Source organism: Crocuta crocuta, unplaced genomic scaffold, assembly GCF_008692635.1.
Source record: "Crocuta crocuta isolate KB4526 unplaced genomic scaffold, BGI_CrCroc_1.0 scaffold5, whole genome shotgun sequence".
NCBI classification, from domain to species: Eukaryota; Metazoa; Chordata; class Mammalia; order Carnivora; family Hyaenidae; genus Crocuta; species Crocuta crocuta.
Genome location: NW_027530500.1, coordinates 1,265,807 through 1,286,781, shown reverse-complemented (window position 1 = coordinate 1,286,781; position 20,975 = coordinate 1,265,807). Strand labels below are relative to the sequence as shown.

Here is a 20,975-nt window from a genome sequence, read left to right as displayed (position 1 = left end):
CCATACAAAGTCTCTTGCTTCAGGGAAGTTAAGAATGAAAATAAACAAAACGAACACATAGCTCCCTAGCTCCAGAATCTCGATAGAAAAGAGCATCAACAGTTAGTGAAAGTGTAGGTGTTAACATATTATGGAAAACAGGTCTTGTGCAAATATTAAAATTAACACCCAGGACTTCTGTATAGATGATTTTTATTATAAACAATAAAATATATGTAATGTCTCAACTACAAACCTTTCATGTTGAAAGGGTCTCTAACATGAGTTGCTTTAATATTATGAAGCAAAAAAGTTTAAGAACCTCACAGTGGAAACAATCCAACACCGACAAATCCTAGTGATCAAAGACATTCTCTTAGTTAACGTAAAACGAGGACTCAATTACACAGAGAATGTCCTAGCTGTGGGTATCATGAGACAAGCCAACTTTCCAGACCAAAAGGCACTCACAGCTAGGGGTGAAACGAACTCCGAACCGAACCAGCCAGGGTGGGCTGGCTCCTCCACAGTGGTTACCTACTGTTCAGCTTGAGCAGCCCGAGCACAAAGTGAACATCAAGCAGAAAACATGCCCTTCTCTTTACACCTGCCACTCACACATGTACTGGCCACCCCCCGCCCACTGCTTTGGTCAAGCACGTGGAAGGTAGCTCAGTTCGAGTTCGGAGCTGTTATCTCCCCATGCAAAGCTGCCACATGGATGATCCAGACTTAGTATTTTTCCTGAGAGCCACCTGCCACACATCTTCATGAGGTGACCGTGACCGTACACTTCCAGGCTGCTTCCTGACTAGGCCCCATGCAGGACAGACACTGACAGTGGCATTTCTTACGGGGCCAAATAGGTTTCCTTGGTCGACTCGGCAGTCCCCCTGGCAAGGCCAGAGGGACCGAGCATCTCCACTGCTGGACTTGTGTGGGAGCATGAGGGAATGTGCAGGGAGTAAGGCTTCTTCACTCCAAAACCACTGAGCCCACTTCAGTGTGGTGCTGGGCTTAACCGGCCCAATTCTTGTGCACTGATTTTTTTCTCCCCAATATGTGGGTTTTTAAATTTTCTGTTCATTTTCATAAATGGCAGGTATCCTACCCCACCCTCAGTAAAATAAAAAACATACTATACACTAGGGGAAGACAAATAGGGCAACATTTCTACAAGAAAAAATAGGCTTGAAGAGCATGGCACTGTAGTAAATGCTTGCATGACCAGTCTCACTGAGCGTGCTCAGGGGTGAAAGTTTAGCACCAATTTTTTTGCTTTTTTTAATCTTTAGAAATTCAACACAACTTTTAACATAGAACACTTGAACAGTAATGAGTGTAGCCCTATGTATCAATACTGTTGTACAAATTGGAGGTGGGTGGTTTAGTCCAGAGCTGACCACCCTGACATCAATCCATGGCACCTAAGAGTAACTATCGTCACATTTGTTTGTAACAAGACATTTATTATTCTCAGCAGCAGGAAATCACCAAACAATCCCTTCATCTTCAGAAGCTTTTTTCCTTAACCTTGCAAGGGACACGTGGCAGGATGCGAGAGCACAGCACAACAGTAAGTGAGGGGTAAGGCCTGAGCCGGCCACCCCACCGTCCGCCCACTTCCCTTGCACGTTCTAGATCCTCGTGAACAGTAGACGATGGTGCTGAGCCAATCTGCTCACCCTCATCCACCCCTTCCAGGAAATGAGACAGCAATGCCTAGAAGGGCAGGTGTGTCATTTCTTGGATTATGTCCCTGCTCCCCCTCCCCCATTCCTGGCAGAAGAAAACTCAAAATTTCTTTTGATTTGGATATTTGCCCATTTTGGAAAGACACACCATCACCACATAAACTCTGAAAATAAGTTAAATCAAAACAATTGTGTTCACGGGATTGACACCCAATCCACTTCAAGAGTTCTCTAAGCATGTTGTTGAAAACCAGTGTATCACCCTCCGGGTCCTTTCTTCCATCTGGCCACCTCTTCCTGTGAATCCTTTCAGCAGTGCCTCTGTGACAATGTTTCCAAAGCATCTTCCAAGTCCCCAGCTTCTATGAACTCTGCCACCAAATGAGTGAAGAACAGGCAAGAGGGAGGAGAAACTTGCTGACAGCTATTTGGAATCAGCAATGATGGGGAAGGGAAATATGCCACATGAAAGTCTGAATGACCTAGAATAAAATGAGCTATTTGGAACTTTACCATGGTGGGGTGAAGATTCCCAGCATGTTAGGCAAGATAAAGATTCATCTTGTTAATTACACAGCTTTGTTCTAAAGTCCTGGAAAGGACTGAAACAGCAACAGTCTTCCCACTTCTACAGGCAAACTAGACAAGGAACTCCTCTGCTTAAAGGTCCCTCAAGAAGTCTGCCTGAAAAGAAAACAGCTTGGAGACCCTGGATTCTCTCCTATGACAACATGTCCTCCTAGAAGCCCAACCCAAGTGCTTCTTTGAACACCTATGCCTTCTGAGAACCTAGATCCAGCTATAGGCACTGCTACCAGTAGAGGAGTGAGGTAGCCGGGTGGTAAGGAAGAGGTCTCTCCGTTCTCACTGCACGCAGCGATGATTTCGGGACCTCCCACGGGCATCCCAGTCCAGTCCTCAGCAGGCTACACCACAGAGCTTTGTTCAATACCAGGAGACTCGATGTAGGAAGAGTGCCAGAAAATCCAACTGAGAGTGGGATGAGCATTAAAACCTTCGAGGCTAATTGAGCAATGAGATCTGCAACGCCATCCAAAGGGCTTCCGATCTTGATGTGGGTCTCTGTCCAGGAGCCTGAGACTCATGGTGCCCACACTCAACCCTAACATGGCGTCCACTTATGAAGCATGGAGGTTGTGATCAACTCTTGGTACGCAATAAACTGGAAGTTTAAAAAAGGAATTTAAAACAACCTAAAAATGTTTCTTGTTGGTCTCCGTTGCCCAGACTGCCAGGGGAATACACCTACTTGATCTGGGGAGGCTGTAGGGGTGTGTGTGGGGTAAACCTTCATGGACCACTGATTCCAGCTTCCACTGTGTGGCCAACACACAGGCGGCAAATCACCAGTGGCACCTGCATGCCAAGGGTCTTCTGAACCCACACAGTAATTCTCACTAGTCAAGGAGGAGCCCCAATCCAACGGAACCCCATATTGAGGAAAGGCTGAGATAAGGCTTGGGCCCCTCAAGTTCTGTTTCATTCAGTATAACCCTGCCCCCCCCTCAGTCGGCTGGAGGCAGACTTGGCAACGGAAGCTAGCATCATAAAATGGTGCAGTAATAGAAGTAACTGGACCAGGAAGAGGAGGCATCTGCTCCAATGATGTCATAGCCATTGGTGGCCACAGGGGGGTGGGACTGGTCATGCAGCCTTGTGTCAGGAGTAATGATTGTAGAGGGGCGGGGCATGAAGAGTGCCATTCTGGAAACAGTGCTGTCGAGAAGCAATATACTCTGCATAACTGATTGTCACCTTCTCACTTCGGTACCTGTATAAGGAAACAGGAAAGGGTATTAGGAACCTGAAACCCTTCACTTTGTAAAGTCACTCAGCAGAGAAAACCAAAAGCTTATTCCACATTTTGAAAGAATAAAATGGAAGACCAAGAGCAATCTTACTTACAGAAAATGAAAGACAGCACAAGAAAACAATGTCGTTATTACAAATGAACAAGATGAAAAAGCACAATCACAATTCACCCCTGAGAATGTATTTTCTGCACATCCCACCTTTAAACACTACGTATGCTTATCATCAGGCTGCTCTTAAGCAATCTGCTACTGGGGTCTGGATGAAGAATGTTAAGGTCAAATTACGCGGGTGGCAGATTGGAAGATGGCTATACCAATGCCCAGTGCAAACTGCGTATCTACTGCATAAAAATGTGATAAGTTTGACAGAAATGCAACCTCAATTTGCAGAAAAGCAACAAACAAGTTACTGATAACTAAAAGGGGCACAGATACCTAATTCTGGGTCAAATTCTGATGCAGCAGGTTAAAGGATCCTGGGGCTATATAGGACGGGTCTCAATTCCCAGATGAATATGCCATATCATATCACAGGGTCATCAGAACAGAGTTCATAGCACTTTGGCTTTGCTCTGGAAAGAGCCATGAGTCAGGATGCGAAGCATGGGGTGTTACAAACCTATGGAGCCTACTACAGACCACAGGAGCTGGGTGTGACAATCCTTACCCAGAGCCATCTCTTTCCCACTGTAATCACTCCTCCACTGCAAGGTGATTATTCCTGAATTTTGACAGGGAAATGGCTGTTCAAATAAATTATAATAATAATAATAATAATAATGCTTTGTATTTGAAGTTTTTCTTTTTTTTGGACTCCAAAGCATTTCAAAAACACTGGGTTATCTTCCAAATAGACCTGTGAGGTTAGTATATGATTATTCCGTATTCTACAGATGAGGGGGCCAACAGAGGCCCACAGAAGCCCACAGAAGCTAAACCTCTCAGTGTTTCCGATTTCAGTAGGGATGGCAAGAGAACCGACATTACTGACCACCTACAATTACTGCCTGGCCCTGTGCTAGAAAGGCTTCCTACATTGCCTTACCACACTCTAATACAACCCCAAGGCATTCTGAGTCACTTCTTACCTACAGCCAAGTCCCCCTCCCCCCTCAGAGAGCCAGAGTAAGTAACCGGCCCAGGTCACGGTTAGGCAGCGGTGAGCTGGGATTCAGACTCCAAGTCCACATGCAACTTCTCTACTATAGAAGGCAACCTCCCCCAACGGGTTCCTTGTAACCCTCTGTGAAAAACAGGACTATCCTGTTAACACATCACCTGTATCCCCGGCCACCTGACTGCACATGACTTTGATTGACCCTGGAACTCCGCACTCAGAGCCTTTGTTCTTGGCCTTGGTGTGCCCTCTTAACCCCCCAACCAGTGGGTCTGGCAAAGACACCCAGCACCTGATGGCGGCCTAAACTCCGCTCCCGCTCTGCCGTCAGCTCAGCTGCAGAGATGCCCAGGACACTGGGGAGTCTTTGCTTCCGCTGCCATTGCTTCCTCCCAGCCTAACCCTGACCCACACTTTTTTAGTTTAGGGACATTAGTAGAGAAAAGCTTTTCTAACCCTTTCCATCACAAGTATCCTCCATCCAACCCCAACTAAATTAAAATGACAAGGAAAATGAGACAGTGGGTTACCTGGTGAGTTTGATCGTTTTTCTGAATTCACTGGTAATTGGAGCCTTAAAGCCACCTTTCCTGAGCAAGGAGTCTATTGTCTGGATCTGATCCCAGTCTGAGAAGAGAGGCACAATGAGGTCAGTGCTTGATGACACAAGAGTAGGGCATGTTCCAACATGGCAAGAGGAGAGAAGCTGCCAAGTCTGCGAGGGTCAAAGGGAGCCCTGGACACCAGGCCCCGTCTGCCTCACTGACAGTCCGAGTGGAATTTCTAAGGTGTGAGATGATAACCCAACACATACCACAATGGCTGTCCCTAGGCCCCTGCTCCCGTGTCTTTCCTGTCAGATGTGATCCCAGTATAACTACATAGGAACAAATATGGTCAAGTTAAGGCTGGCCTGCCGGACTAGTGCTGATAACCAAGGCTGCTCTGCAGGAGGAGAGGTTTCAAGTTCTGTAGCCTATACTCCTTGGTGTGGCCCTTCCTTTATTTTGAGGATTTCTAGAAGTCCTGTTTTCTATCACAGAGAACTGAGAGTAGGAAGGAAACTAGTCCTTCATGAAGGACAAGAAAAATTTTCACACATACAGTGTTATGTTGTTCCTGTACATTTTTAACAAAGTCAAATATTCCAAAATTGGAAACCAAATAGAAACCCCTAAAATTACCAAGTTTTACAGTAATATAAAGTAATTATACACACAAGTAATTTCATTATCTATACTATTACCACATCTCCCTATTAGGAAGTTATCTATAGTGTGCCTCCTTGTACAGAAATGTTAGACTTACAACCTCAAAGTAGCTAAAAGGCTTCCTTTTTTTGCCACATCCACAATGCTTTTGAAAAAGTTTAAACACGACCATGATGGAAAACAATAAGGCAAACACTCTCCAAATAACTAGTTCATTGATACACTGAAATGGCTATTTTTCTCTATTCCAGGTTCACATCCAACAAATACTGTGTGAATACTGTATTATTTTCAAAAACATACAAAAAAGAAGAGAGAGACAAAGAAGAAAAAAGGAAGAAAAGTGAATTATGTTTAGTACTTTTTTTAAGTTTATTTTTATTTATTTTGAGAAAGAGAGCAAGCGAGCGAGCACATGTGCCCAAGTGGTGGAGGGGCAGACAGAATCCCAGGCAGGCTCCCTGGGGCTCGATCTCACAATCCATGAGATCATGACCTGAGTGGAAATCAAGAGTTGGATGCTTAACCAACTGAGCCACCCAGGTGTCCCAAAAGAAAAGTGAATTATGTATCACAGAACACACAAGCAACACTGAAAGGTATTCTCTAAATATTCTTTTAAAGAACCTATCTAACCTACTTCCTATCTTTACTGTCCCATTATAAGAACTTATTAACTACTAACTTCTCAGAAAAGAGAAAGACGAAAGATTATGTTTTGCCTTTTTCTAGGCATAACATTGTTTAATAATTAATGACCAGAAGTTCAAAACCCAGTGATACAGGCAACTTCCCTTTACAATGAACTCCACAATACAGTCCAGTTGCTTACTGGAATTTTGCTACAATTACTACTCATTTTGGGGGCCAGGAAACAAAATTTTTCACTGAGAGGAAGTGAAACTAGGGAGTAAGGAAGTCTTTACCATTCTTTTTCCTCAGCTCCTTTATCTTTAAAAAAAATTATTATTAATTTTTAAAGTTTATTTAGAGAGAGAGTGCACATATGGACACGTGCACGCACACACTAATGGGGGAGGGGCAGAGAGAGGGAGAGACAGAATCCCAAGCAAGCTCCGCACCATCAGCACAGTGCCCAATGCATGGCTCAAACTCACGAACTGTGAAATCATGACCTGAGCCGAGATCAAGAGTCATATGCTTAGCCAACTGTGTCACCCAGGTAACCCTCATCTCCTGCATCTTTTGGGGAGTTTGTTTCTCGTTCCGTAAGACTTCTTCTTTCCATAAGCGGAAAGAAGGCACTAATTCTTAGCTACAGTTGGGCTGAAAGACAACGAACACTCCACTGTCCTGCCTTTATATGGTAATGTTGTGAATAGTATCCACTGAAATTCCTTTTGTCCAACTCACCTTGTTCCTTAGCAACCTCAGGTAAGTATGTGGCTGTACGTTTGACACCTTTTTCATTGATGAATTCAATTCGAATCCCATGGACCCCTACCTACAGGAAAAACCAAATAAATGGCATTTACTTATTCTAATGGAACTGGAGTCATCCACACTTAATTGACACTGTCCCCTGACCAGCTTGATCCAGCTCTGAGAAAAGGAGAACCTGCTACTTCTCATGATTAACTCTTTTCTCAGGTATCGAGGCCAAAGTAACTTCAGGTTGAGGGAAGCTGCGAGTCTACGTGTAGCCACCTCTCTGAGTATGAGGGTTGCAGAAATATATTCTTTCAATAGCTCATCCAATAATCTTAAATATTCCACCTTTACTCTATTCCGTTAAACATACCACAGGGCTTTGATTTAGGCTCATGACTCCCTCACATATGGCTCTGGACAATAACTTTTACTCAAGGGCTTGGCAAGAGGGATCTGAAATGCTCTCTTTTAACCCCACTATCAGTTTCTATTAGGAGTGGGAGAAGGATATGGAAAAGAGTGGACTGGGAAGACACAAAAAAAGAAAAACTTCACATTTCTTCCCTACTTCTAAGATCACAGCATCTTTCCTGTCCCCTGTATGGCCCCCAATCGCTTCCAAACTCAGCTTTTGCATTCCTCTACCCTCTCTCAAGGAAGGAGATACATTACCATGTACTAACCCGAACCCAAATGCAACGAGAGACGCAGAGTTCCAAATGCGGCTGTTCTCACCTCCCAGTCCAGGTAATCACTGGCATCCTCAAAGTTAGTAAGGAGGGAGACAGAGCAGAAAAGTTTAGGCAGCTCCTCTCGGGTCAGGGGGGGGAATCGGCTGTCCTTAAGTGCACTGGAGGGGACAGAAAACAGAAGTGAGGCTGCTCTGGAGTTAGGAGCCAACATTCTATGCCCAAATACTTATGAATCCTGAACTAAGTGGCGAATATTGATTACCCATCAGCACTAACATGCTAAAAAATAACATGATGCATTAACTGTCTACACTTGAACTGATTAGTGACTCACCAGGTTAAGGTCCCCACATTTCCTGATTACCAAAAAGAGAACACTCCAACTTTTACCACTTAGAAGAAATAGTCAGGCAGTTCTTTTCAAATGTAGCCAATTTGTATCTGCAGAGCTTATGTCTGGTGCCATTACCTGGTTAACGTGTATTCCCTGAGTCCTGAATGAAGATTCATGGCTGAGAAGGTCCCAATGCAGCCACGAAGCCGCTTGTCCCGCCCTGTCTTCCACGTCACAAAGAGCGGACTAAAAAAGCAAAACAAAAAACATTCTCCAGCCCCAAATCAATTATGGATCAGAACAAAACCTTTGCTTTTGCCCTGTTCATTCCGGTTATTCCCCCAAAGGACTGATTCCCGAGCTGTGGCTATCTGAAGGACTGGCTTCTGGGGATCGTGCCGTCCCTGGATGGAGGCAGAGAGGATGCTGCACCCGGCAGCCTGAACAGGTGCTCTCTGCAGCCCCTCCTGCGTTCCTTGCTGATGGTCTCACTTCATTGTGACACTTGTGTGTGCTACTTTCCTTTTCCTCTGCCCAGGACTCAATTTCTTCTAATATTCCACATCTTTCTCCTCTTAATTCTTAGAAGTGTCCATGTTTCCCAGTTACATCCTTCATGAAGACACGACCTGCGTACGTCCTCTCCATTCCCCACGACCGCACACTGTTCCCCTAACTATTTCTGCCCCTGGTCCTGCTCACAAAGGTTTGTAAAAGAAAAACAATGTCTCCTTAAGAAAGCTTATTAATCAGCAGAAGTTGCCACTTTCTGCTTCTAGGCCAAAGACACGGTTCATTAGGTTCCATCAGATTGATTTATTTTACAAACAAGTTCAGGACTGTCCCTTCTTCCTGAGCGTCTTCTCTATTCCTATGCCTTTAGTTCTTAGACTGAGCAAAATACTTCTAAAAGCAACTTAAATTTTAAAGCTGTCTACTCTGATCACTGTTATACAGCAGATCTACTACCTACCTACCTTTTTCTTCCAGTAAACACCTGAACAGCACCAGCCGAAGTTATTGTCCCAAAACCTACTCAAGAATTCCACTGTCTGCAGGATGGAAACATAAGCCCCTGAACACAACAGCCGTATGCTACAACACTGCTGCCACCACCCACTCTTCCAAATCCATGTCCATCTCCTGCTCGGGACACACTGATCCCATTAAGATCAAAGCTTAGAATCTCCACATGTTCAATGAGGAATTTTCTGACCACGGTATCCTGTGGCAATGCTGCCCTAAAAAGTCAGCACATTTTTCTCTACACTTGCTCTCCTCTGACACAATCACACAAGCATAGCTTCCCCTCTCCTTCTGATCAGGGTGTCATACCCACGATTTAGCTTTGTGTGTGTGATCTGCAGCTCAGTAAGTCTCCCAAGAGGGAGGACTTTTTCTTCATACCTCTCCACACCCTGCCCAGCAGGGCTCTGCATCACCTTGTATGGCACTAACAGGTGAGGAATGAATGATCCTGGGTCAATGAATGCTCCAAAAAGATTTCTTCAGTGTTTTTATTTTTTTTTAAATTTTTAAAAATATTTTTTAATTTATTTCTAGGAGAGAGAGAGAGACAGCGTGAGCAGGGAGGGTCAGAGAGAGAGGGAGACACAGACTCTGAAGCAGGCTCCAGGCTCTGAGCTGGCTGTCAGCACAGAGCCCTACGCGGGGCTCAAACCCACGAACCGCGAGATCATGACCTAAGCGAAAGTCGGACGCTTAACCGACTAAGCCACCCAGGCGCCCCTCTTCAGTGCTTTCAAAGCCACCTCAGAGGGGTGCCTGGGTGGCTCAGTCGGTTGAGCCAACTGTCTGACTTTGGTTCAGGTCATGATCTCAGGGTTTGTGGGTTCAAGCCCCACGTGGGGCTCGGTGCTGACAGCTCAGAGACTAAAGCCTGCTTTGGTTTCTGGGTCTCCCTCTCCCTCTGCCCCTCCCCTGTTCATGCCCTGTGTCTGTCTCTCAAAAACAAACGTTTAAAAAAAAAAAAATTAGAGCCACCTCAGAGCTGCTTCCAATTCTGAGGATGAAGAAAACACCAGCATGAAATTTCTTCACACTACACATATTCCCTTTTATTTTTATTTATTTTGAACTGGGAGATTGTGACCTGAGCTGAAATCAAATCAAGAGTTGGATGCTTAACCAACTGAGCCATCCAGGCACCCCTACATATTTAAGTCACTGACACCTTGAGAGAGCTTGGGACAAATAACAGGGTCTCAAACTGAAAACAGTAAAGCAGATTCTGACACTCTTGGTGGGGTGCCAGTGGCCATGTGGGATTACTAACAAAGTGAGGGGACCCTTATTAAGAGCACCACAGCTCCTAGTCTCCAGCCTGGCCCTCAAACACTTCCAATTCACTTGGACTTCAACATCCAGGTCAACAATGATGTGATGGTGTGGCCTCCTATCCAATGCAATATGAACCAACAAACCAACAGAAGAACCAAGAATAAAATCCTTCTGATTTCTAAAACATTACCTTAAAAACAAGTCTACATTTCCTCCAAGCATAACCTACACCTCTTCCATTCCTGAAACCAGATACTGTTTTAGCTATTGTCTGGACACATCTCATCATCCTATCCTGTTACCCACTGCCCAAACCGTGCCAAAACTTTGTATAAGTAGCAGGATTTCAAGACAATGACCCAAGAAAGACGTCATCACGCCTTTCTCACTGTCCCCTGTACCTGATTTACTCACTAGGGGTCATTGGTGAATCTAGGAAGTCGTGGCTGTGGGAAGCCATAGAGGTGACAGTAGAGGACGTCAAAGCAGTAGCAGCACATCTCTGCAGTCACCACCAGATTCTTGGTGGTGTTGGCAGTTCCGTTGGGCCGGGGGAGAGGGCTCAGCGCTCCCGATGCGGGATTCATTCGTGTGATGGGAGAATTTCCAGGTCCCAGAGTTAAGTCCGACACATTTTCCCGGCCGCTGCTGCCATCCACATGCTGGTGGTTCTGAAGAGGTCCTGAACTAGAGCCGGGGACAGTTGTGGACTGGTTCCCGTGACTGTGCGTCCCACTTCCAGATAACTTGGGCTTCTTGACCCCACAACAGCCTGCTGCCAACTTGGGCTCGAGTGGAGGAACACAACGTCTTTTTCCCATCCTGATTCAGTGCTCGAGGTCTGGAATGCTGCAGAACCCTAACAAAAAGAGAACGGCTAAGCATTAATTCAAAAGGTTAGTTAAAAGGAGAAAATAATCAAAAGAACGGGTCTACATGGAGAGTGTTAAAAGTCCTCAAATCCTCCTCCTCATCCAGGCCAGCAGGTCACAAAGGGCTGCAGACCAACACCACGGAAGACCCTGATCTGCAGGCCAGGGGCTCCCAACCTTTTCCGAAAGAAGAACAATTTTCCATTTTCCATAAAGCTTATGATCATCACAGAAAGAGGCAGGCAACAAACAGCCTGCCCAGGACTCCCAGGGGTAGAGGACGGGGTGGCAGCCATCGTGAAGCTGGATGAGGACATTTCAAGACTGCAAGACAGCACTGGACCTGTCAGATTCTTCATCAGCCTTAAAAAGCCTCCAAATTAGACCATCCCTATTTTTAAAGAGCCCCAGAAGACCCTTCATGCTTTTTCCTCACTGACCACGTCCTTTCGGCATTTCACTCATCACTAACCTATATCTACCTGTGGGATTGTGGCCCTAAACCTTAGTGAATATGAAAAGCCGCCATTCTGAGAAGAGCACGCCTTCCAACACGAGGCTCCCAACCTCCCTGTCCTCACAGCTCTCACTCTCCAATGCCTTGCTCATTTTCTTTGGTTCTCTGAACTCACTCCAATTTCTACACATCTCTCTATCCTTTCAAAACTCCAATTCAAGAAAAAGCTACAACTTAGTAGGAACCCTTATTCACACGAATGACCTAAGCTTCAGAGGCCTTCTGTGAGGAAGCCATTTCTGCCCTGTCGTGAGACAGACGCATGCAAAGCCACTCAGCCTAACGACGTGTGGCAGTGGACAGGCAAGGAAATCAGAACATCCCATCTGATGATGTGAACAGAAGAAAGGAATTGTTTTTTTACTAATTTTTTTTCTTAAACAGCCAGAGGTAAAAATGCATAGTTATAACACCACCAAGATCCTTTCTCTGATTCAATAGAATCAGGGAAACAGATCCTAATTCTTTCTTTTAATGTTTGTTTGTTTATTTATTTAGTGTAAAAGAGTGCTNGGAGAGGGAGAGGGGGAGAGAGAGAGAGAGAGAGAGAGAGAGAGAATATCTCAATCCCAAGCAGGCTCCACATTGTCAGCACAGAGCCTGATATGGGGCTTGATCCCACAAACTGTGAGATCATGACTTGAGCCAAAGTCAAGAGTTGTACGCTTAACCAAGTGGCCCAGGCACCCCAATCCTAGTTATTTCTATGTTGATAATATCAAAGTCTGTAAAATTCTGCTGCCTTAAGAAAAGCAAACTTAAATCTTCCTGTGATTTGGACATATGCCTTTTTAGGCAGTGCTGTATATAATACAGTATTTTAGTTGTAAATTCTACAACCTTTTAAATCAAATTAGATATTTACATACCCATTTGCAATGCCATTATTTTTACACAAACGAGTTGTCACTCTAGGCTTAGTGAGATACAAAAATTTCACAAGTATTATTTATATTCTTTATATACACTGATCCATAGCAAAATACAGAATTTTCTATTTAGGGCAATTCTTAGTGTGACAAAAGTTGTCTGTGGCTGAGGATAATAGCCTGCACACTTCAATGTCTGACTTGAAAACGGCTTCTTTTTGAGAAAGGCTTAGGTACTTGATATAATAAAACTCCTAATGACAAGTTTGTTTTTGTGGATGTCTTGTTTAGACTGTTATAAGAGGGAGGGGTGCCTGGGTGGCTCAGTCTGTTGAGTGTCCAACTCTCAATTTAGGCTCAGGTCATGATCACAGGGTCATGAGTTCAAGCCCTGCGTCAGGCTCTGCACTGAGCATGAAGTCTGCTTGGGATTCTGTCTGTCTCTGCCTCTGCCCCTCTCCCCAACTCGAGCATGCTAATTAAAAACAAACAACACCAAAACAAAAAACAAGGGCACCCAAGTGGCTCTATTGGTCAAGCATCTCTTTATTTTTAATTAAAAAAATTTGTTTTAAATGTTGTATTTACTTCTGAGAGAAAGACAGAGAGAGAGAGACAGACAGACAGACAGACAGACAACATAAGCAGGGAAGGGTCAGAGAGAGAGAGAGGGAGACACAGAATCTGAAGCAGGCTCCAGGCTCTGAGCTAGCTGTCAGCACAGATCCCAACGCAGGGCTCATACCTGAGCTGAAGTCAGACACTTAACCGACTGAGCCACCCAAGCACGCTAAGCATCTGACTCTTGATTTCAGCTCAAGTCATGATCTCACGGTTCATGAGTTCAAATCCCACGTAGGGCTCTGCCCTAAGGGGGAGCCTGCTTGGGATTCTTCCTCTCTATGACCCTCCCCTACTCCTGGTCCCTCTGTCTCAAAATAAACAAACATTAACAAAAATTTAAAACAAAAAGAAAAAGAGAATATTTTGTTTAACAGAATAGTGCCTCCAGAGCCAAATGGCCTGGGTTCAAATTTAGATTCCTCCATGTTCAACCTCCCATGACTCAGTTTCTTCAGTATGGGAACAACAATAGTACTTGCCTCAAAGGGTTTTAGGAGAATTAAATGAGCTTAATACCATCAAGTACTTGAAACAGTGCCTGCCAGGTACTAGGTGATAATATATTTAGCTGCTCTTATCACTTGGGTTCTTGTTCAACTGCCCCATTAGGATGGAAATTCCCAGAGGGCCAGGACTGGGAGACACTAAGCACTTAGAGCAGTGCTTACTCTGAACAGGTGCTCTTTAAACAGGATTTCATTGAATTCTCAAAACCTCAAATCCTCAGTAAGGTAGGCAATGTAACCATCATTTTACAGATGAGGAACCTTAGGCTGAATAAGTAAGACAATCTGCCCAAAGCCAGACAGCATGCCCCTAAGTGGTAGGGTTAGGATTTGGGCCAGTCTATCTGTCAGACTCCAAGGGCTAGGTCCTTCCACCAGCCACAAAGAAGAATGAGTCCTGACAATAATAAAGTCCACTAGACTCAGGCATTTCCTAAGGGCATGATAAAAAAACAAACAAACAAATTACATTCAAGGGTATACCAAAAATGGACCTAATACTTCAGAGAATATTGCCAGCAAAAATGGAACAGGAGGGGCACCTGGCTGGCTCGGTTAGAACAACACGTGACTTTTGATATCAGGGCTGTGAGTTCGAGCCCTATATTAGGTACAGAAATTAACTTAAAAAAATGGAGCAGAAAAAAAAAAACAAAAACCCCAACCAAAAATCCAATCTAAGCCCAAATCTAAAATCCCAAGCCATGACCCCATCACTGGATTCCACAGTGGATGTCACCGGCCTCTTGACTTTGTCTTGTGTAAAACTGTGGGCCAGGGGCTAGGATATGTGGAATGAAGCAGCAGGACTACCTGTAAAGAGCTGGTGCTCTGACAGGGCGTCTGGAAAGCCCCAAAGTTCAAAGCGGCAAAGAGAAAGGATGAAACACAAAAGTTAAAAAAAGAAACGTTTCCTCATTCTGACTGCACCAAAGCACACCTGAAGAGCAAAATTGTCATAATACAGTGGCAACTCAGGTGTTCTCAGCAGGTGTCATCTGCTACCTGACCAGTGACCGACCCCAAATATCCCATGGCGGAGCAAGGGAGAGGATTTCCAAACCAGGTCAAGGCAGGTGGACTCAAGCCTGGGCGGATCCTGCGTCTGTGCCACCTACGCACACTGCTCTGCTGCGGAGCAGGGTCACACCCGACACCCAGCGCTCCCCGCACCCGCCTCAACCACCAATGGAAATCATTTTGAAATCAACAGAACCAACCCAAATCTTGTGGCTCCTTAGGCCCGAGCATTTCTCTGGAGGCCACTAAGCAAACAATTCAACCGATATTCTCAATTAGTGACCAAAAGCAGAGTTAGATTTTTTTGCATCAAAAATACATGAGAAGGTATTTCTTCAAAAATTTTTTCTATAAATTTAAATCTATGAAATTTCAAACATAAAGTAGAATAGTGTAATGAACCAAATAACCAGCTTTAATAATTTTTAGCGTATGGCCAGTCTTATTTCATCTATTGTCTACCTACTCAATCTCCCCTTCTACTGAATTATTACAAAGACATGTTTTTAAGGGGGCCAATATTTTACTTATCTGTCAGCATGAGGCACATTACAAGTGAATTACAGATAAGAATGTACAGTAAACCAAAGTGCTGGGCGTGTATACTTATTTACAACATCAACCCTATTTATCAATTTCATCAAAACTTTTTCTTTAATGTTTATTTATTTTTGAAAGAGAGAGCGTTGATTGGGGGAGGGGAGAGACAGACAGAATCTGAAGCGAGCTCCAGGCTCTGAGCCTGGGGGGGTTCAAACCCACAAACTATGATATGCCCTGAGCTGAAATTTGACGCCCAATAACTGAGTCACCCAGGTGCCCCCTTTGAGACTCTTTTAATCCTACTCCAACAAAGTGGGCCATCTCACCACAACTAAGCAGTCTCAGACTCAGCTCCCACAACTGTCCTCCAATGACCAAAGAGTCACTGGTTTCCCAAAGCAGCTGGGCTTGGGAGAGAACGGCCTAGAGATCTCAGAAGAGAATTTCAAAACAACAGACTAACCAGCTAAAAACAAATACCCCTAATGACATACTCTACCTTTTCTAAAACTGTGTGTGCATTTGCTCTTATCCTTCCCCAAATCTCATGATAACTACCAATGATGGTACTTGGAGCACAGACATTCCTGAATGGATACCATAAAGTTGGTTCACTTGAAATAATTGGAATCGAGTGTAAAAAGCTGCTCTGCTCTGGGCCGGGTGGCTTACAATGCCCCCAAATCCAGTCAGTCCTGGGCTCATCAACCACCTTTATATACACATACCGCAGAGACCCTTCCATACCTTCAGCTGATTATTCTTTCAAAGCTAAACTGAAGGGCCAGCCACTTAATTTTTAAATATTTTGAGAGAGACAGGACAGTGTTAGCAGGGGAGGGCAGAGAGAGAGGGAGACAGAGAACCCTAAGCAGGTTCCATGAGATCAGCAAGAACTCACGAAACCGTAAGATCATGACCTGAGCTGAAATCAAGAGTTGGACGCTCAACCAACTAGCCACCCAGGCACCCCTGAAGGGCAACTTTAAAAGCCAGTAGCACTGATCTCATTTTCTTACTGCCTGTCCATTTTAGAGCAATCAATGAGAACGGACAAGTTAGAACTAGATTTCCACCAGATGGAGACAGTACCCATGCTTCCACAAAATGCCAGAGAAGTTAACAAGAATCATGGTTTTACCTCTTCTTTCAAGACCTCCTAACCTAACAAGCATCAAATACACTGAAGTATGTTTCACTGCTGAAAAAGTCGGCACGCCCTCCCTGACACGCAAGCCTCAAAGGGTCTACTGTCATCAGGTTCCACAGTGAAAGCTAGATGGTAGCTCTTCCTCCCTCTGTGGCAGGCGCAGCAGTGCTCTGTAGCTCTGGGCTGGGTGGCTTACAGTGCCACTTACATTCCAGCCAGCACTGCGCTCATCATCACCTTTCCTCTCAGAGGCGGTGGCAGGCATTTGTGTTTTCTTTCATGGCAACTAACGCAGTGCCCTGTGTATAGTAATACACACCAACAGTCTTAACTACAAGCCTGGTAATTTCACTGAAGTCCATCTTTTCTTTTTAAGCAGGCTTCACGCCTAGCACGGAGCCCAAAACAGGGTTCATAACCCTTAGATCAAGACCTGAGCTGATATCAAGAGTCAAAAATGCTCAACCGACTGAGCCATCCAAAATTTGTCTTTTTCATATAAAGAATGTTTATGGCACAAACTAATCTCTAGATCCTTGGTTCTACTGTGAGGTGCCGACTGTGGAGTGTGTCAGAAGCTGAAGGCAACTGAATTACAAATATATGTTCTTATCAACAATGTCAACTCTATTCAGCCCAAATTGAGGAATGGTTTAATTCACAGCTAAAAGGATAACCAATGTGGCCAATTAATTCTAAAAATTAGATCAAATAGCTCTTAAATTAACTTCTTGGTTTGATTTATGCTTGTAGTGGTTTTCTATGCTAAAACACACCAGTCACTGGTCAGTCCTGGGCTTAGCCTTGGGTGGGATTTAGTTTTAAGATGGTTCAAGGCTTTCCTTTGACAGGCCATACCTAGCTTCTGAACTGTGCTTGAGAATTTTTTTTTTTAAATGATAGGGTGCTTTAAGAGCTACCCACTGGAACATTATTTGCCTGAGAAACAATTTATCATTTCAGGAGTTAATACAAATGATGTCTCGTAAACTGGTGATGTCTCTTTATTTATTTTTGCATCTTATTTATTTTAGAGAAAAGAGCTCAAGCAGGATCCTCACTCAGCAGAGCCCAATGTGAGGCTCAATCCCACAACCCTGGGATCATGACCAGAGCCAAAATCAAGAGTTGGATGCTCAACTGACTGGGCCACCCAGGCGCCCCAAACTTCCGATGTTTATGAAGAAGGTGTGGAGACCAGTACAGAGGGAGGATGTGAAGACACCCTGACTGATCTGGCTGGCCAGACAGGATGGCCCTCCTCCCTTCCAAGGCTCCATAAGTTCACTGACATCTTCACAGAGCAGCTCCTATCATCAGAGGACACAGCCTAGGCTTTGGGATTACCGTCTAGGCTCAAATTCTAACTCAGACTTGTCACATACTGGCTATGCAAACTCAGGCAGGTTGTCACATCTCTGTGTACTTAGGCTCCTGATATTGCAGAAGGTTATTTGTGACCATTCACTACGACATAAAAAGCATTTAGCATTCTTTAGCACATAAGTTTTATTTATTAAAGCATCTGCTATTATTAATACTACTACTACCTAACATAAATAGGGTACGGTATAAAAATAACATCGTTTAGAATTCTTACAATTTCTAGAAAAATAAATGCCCCCATAATAAAATTCTATTAAGAACTACCTTGAAGTCTAAGAGCTCGTATTATTAACGTGAAATTATTACTTTAATGACCTTGATGCTCTTCCTCTTTGGAGAGCAATGGCTTCTAATAAATCATCTTCTGTTCATGGTGAGATGCCAGAAAATATAAAGTATGAACACTGGGCTGTATGAGACTTGTACATAGTTCTATTCTACCAGAGTTCTCTGTTAAGCTTACAGACATACCGTGCAAAGACATGAAACTTGCTACATATGCTAGTATTGCAGAGTCTTGATATATATTGAGTACTAATGGAAATACTGTGTCAAAGTAGTTACATTTNGGGGGTTAATGATTCACCTTCTGAAGACAAGCCTCAAAACAGCTCACTAGGGAGCATCACCTTATGACAAAGAAAGCAGATCTGGGAGATAGGAAAGAAGCAAAGAAAATAGAGTGTCTGCTTCTTTTGTTATGATGCAGTGTCCGGATGTCTGTTCAAACCAAGCTTTATACAGAAAGGAATGGGTTGTTGTTTCCTTTGTGACACAGAGAGTTGGACTGAAATTCAATTTAATAATCATGTTGTCTGAGTAGGGAAATGGCCTCTGAACTGTAATTCTGGCCTACTTATGTAACTATTCTAAGAAACAGTCAGATGAAAAGCCCACAAACATTCTGGTAATCATTTCAAATAAATCACTTCTATATTTCTGAAACCTCAACACACACACATACATATATCCAAATGCTTGCTGTGTGAAAAATTTCCCTGCAAAATACAGATCTACCCATAGAAGTGTTTTTAAAACGTACTGATTTACAAAAATGCACAAGGCTATAGATTTTCATTTCAACTTAAAAAAAAAAAAAACAAAAAACCACAGGGGTCAAAAGTTTTGTTTTTAGATCTCCTTCCTTTACTATGTGATCTATGGCAAGGTGCCGCATCTTTCTGGGCCTTGGTTCTTTCATTTGTAAAATGAAAATATTTGTCCCTTGCCTCCTTCAGAGGGATTATGAGGCTCCAATAAGATGTGAAGCACTGTGAAAAATGCTATCTTACAAGGGTAAGCATACCACAATTAATAAACTCAAGGGGACACAGCAGTAATAAAAATTTTTCCAGAAAACAGTATCATCACAGCAGATTTAGGGCAAAATGTTCCAAAAATCTCTGAAGATTATAACTGTATAGAATAGACCCAATAATTGACCTTGATCAGGAACTGCATTAACCTCTGAGTGTTGATCTTTGGTTGTTTTAAAAAGGGAAGGGGTGGGAGCTAGACCTACGTACTAAACACATAAAGGATAAGCGTACTAATATACCACCATGTAGGTCACTCTAATGAGATTATAGAAAACAAGTTCATCTTTACACATTTAAGTTATTTTAAGAGGACAAGTGGAAGGAACTCCAGCAACATCAGGACACCCTCAGGGAAGCAAAAAATACAAGTGAAAAAGTAAGTCTACATCCTAATGTCCTAGCACCGGCCTAAAACCATTAACAGCAACAAATTCTAAACATTCTAAATATGTCCAGGGTACTACTCACTGAAAGCAGATAGTTTCTATTGCCAGGAGTACAGCTATAATAGAGGAGGGGAGCTATTTTGTCTCTGAAATGAATTTTCTTCCTTCCGATTCCATTCCTTCTTCTTGTACCTAAGACAGAAATGCAGGGGCAGTGAATGAACAAAATCAAGGCAGTCCAGAGGTGAGATAAAGCTTGTGAAAAATTACAACTCCCAGAGCAATTTCTAGGAAAAAACCCAACAACAACAAAAACAACAGCTAGGGACCAGGCTCTCCCTACTTCAAAACATTTCAAAATCTAAATCTAAGGCAGCAATGGCAGTCCCATGCACTGAATCACCTCATCCTTGGCGTCATCACCAATAAGGGAGGACAGTGAGGATCAAAGGTTTTATTGAACTTGAACATGAGACACACATTAAAACTTCCTCCACCACTTATTTAGATCAAAACTTGCTCTCAGGCCAAGATATACCATTTCAAGGCTCTCCACTGGTTTCAGAATACAAGCATATTTCCAAATTCTCTGCAAAGATGGTGTTGAAGAATTACTGGACAGCATGCCAAGGTCCTGAGGACAGGCCATCCTGTCATCCCAGGTGGAGATGTTAATTGTTGGTAAGAGTCATCCATCCTTCCTATTAGTCTTGCATAAATCTCTTCATAATCTCTTCAACAACTCTCCCCACCCCCCCAGTAGTATAGAATTAAGCTATTCCCAAAGATGTAAACAGGAGACTCCAAGCCCCACCCACACTATCCAAGGAGAGGGCAGTGAAAGAGGATAGGCCCAGAGGGATCAGGGTAAGGGAGTGTGGCAAAGTGAGGAGTTCAGATCAGGACAGGGAAGGGAGGAGGGCAAGGGATGAAGGGCAAAACCCACAGCCTGGGAAGGAGAGAGCTTAAAACCCACAGAGTGTAAGGTGGAGGGATAATGGAAATGGGGGCTACGGGTGGATAAGGAAGCAGGAGTGAGGGTGGGGCTGGGAAAAAAGAGGAGGAGGAGAAGAGGAACAGGAGAAAGCGTGCGCGTGAAAAAAGAGTTAGGCAAGAAAAGGACGAGACACGGTGGGGAAAGGAGAAGCCGGAGCGGGGAGGGGCACAGCAGGCAGAGAGAGAGGTGAAAGGTAAGAAAAAAAGGGGGCGGGGAGGGAGAGTACGGGGC

At 43.9% G+C, this 20,975-nt stretch overlaps 2 protein-coding genes across 4 annotated transcripts in view; both read right to left on the bottom strand.

Moving 5' to 3' along the window:
• Positions 1-20,975, bottom strand: part of POLR2D (RNA polymerase II subunit D) — a 450,734-nt gene that overhangs the window by 17,502 nt on the left and 412,257 nt on the right. The window lies entirely within an intron of this gene.
• Positions 176-20,975, bottom strand: part of AMMECR1L (AMMECR1 like) — a 21,061-nt gene continuing 261 nt past the window's right edge. Inside the window, exons 1-8 of one of the 3 annotated variants that reach the window (XM_077766742.1) lie at positions 20,286-20,483; positions 19,830-19,939; positions 10,970-11,414; positions 8,390-8,500; positions 7,964-8,078; positions 7,211-7,301; positions 5,156-5,252; positions 176-3,465 (exon numbers count right to left, since the gene is read on the bottom strand). In XM_077766742.1, the coding sequence (XP_077622868.1) occupies positions 3,354-3,465; positions 5,156-5,252; positions 7,211-7,301; positions 7,964-8,078; positions 8,390-8,500; positions 10,970-11,376 (933 nt within the window). In that variant the 5' untranslated portion in view covers positions 11,377-11,414; positions 19,830-19,939; positions 20,286-20,483 and the 3' untranslated portion in view covers positions 176-3,353. Of the gene's footprint in view, positions 3,466-5,155; positions 5,253-7,210; positions 7,302-7,963; positions 8,079-8,389; positions 8,501-10,969; positions 11,415-19,829; positions 19,940-20,285; positions 20,484-20,975 lie in introns of those variants that run through there. The other 2 variants (XM_077766741.1, XM_077766743.1) reach the window with 2 other exon arrangements.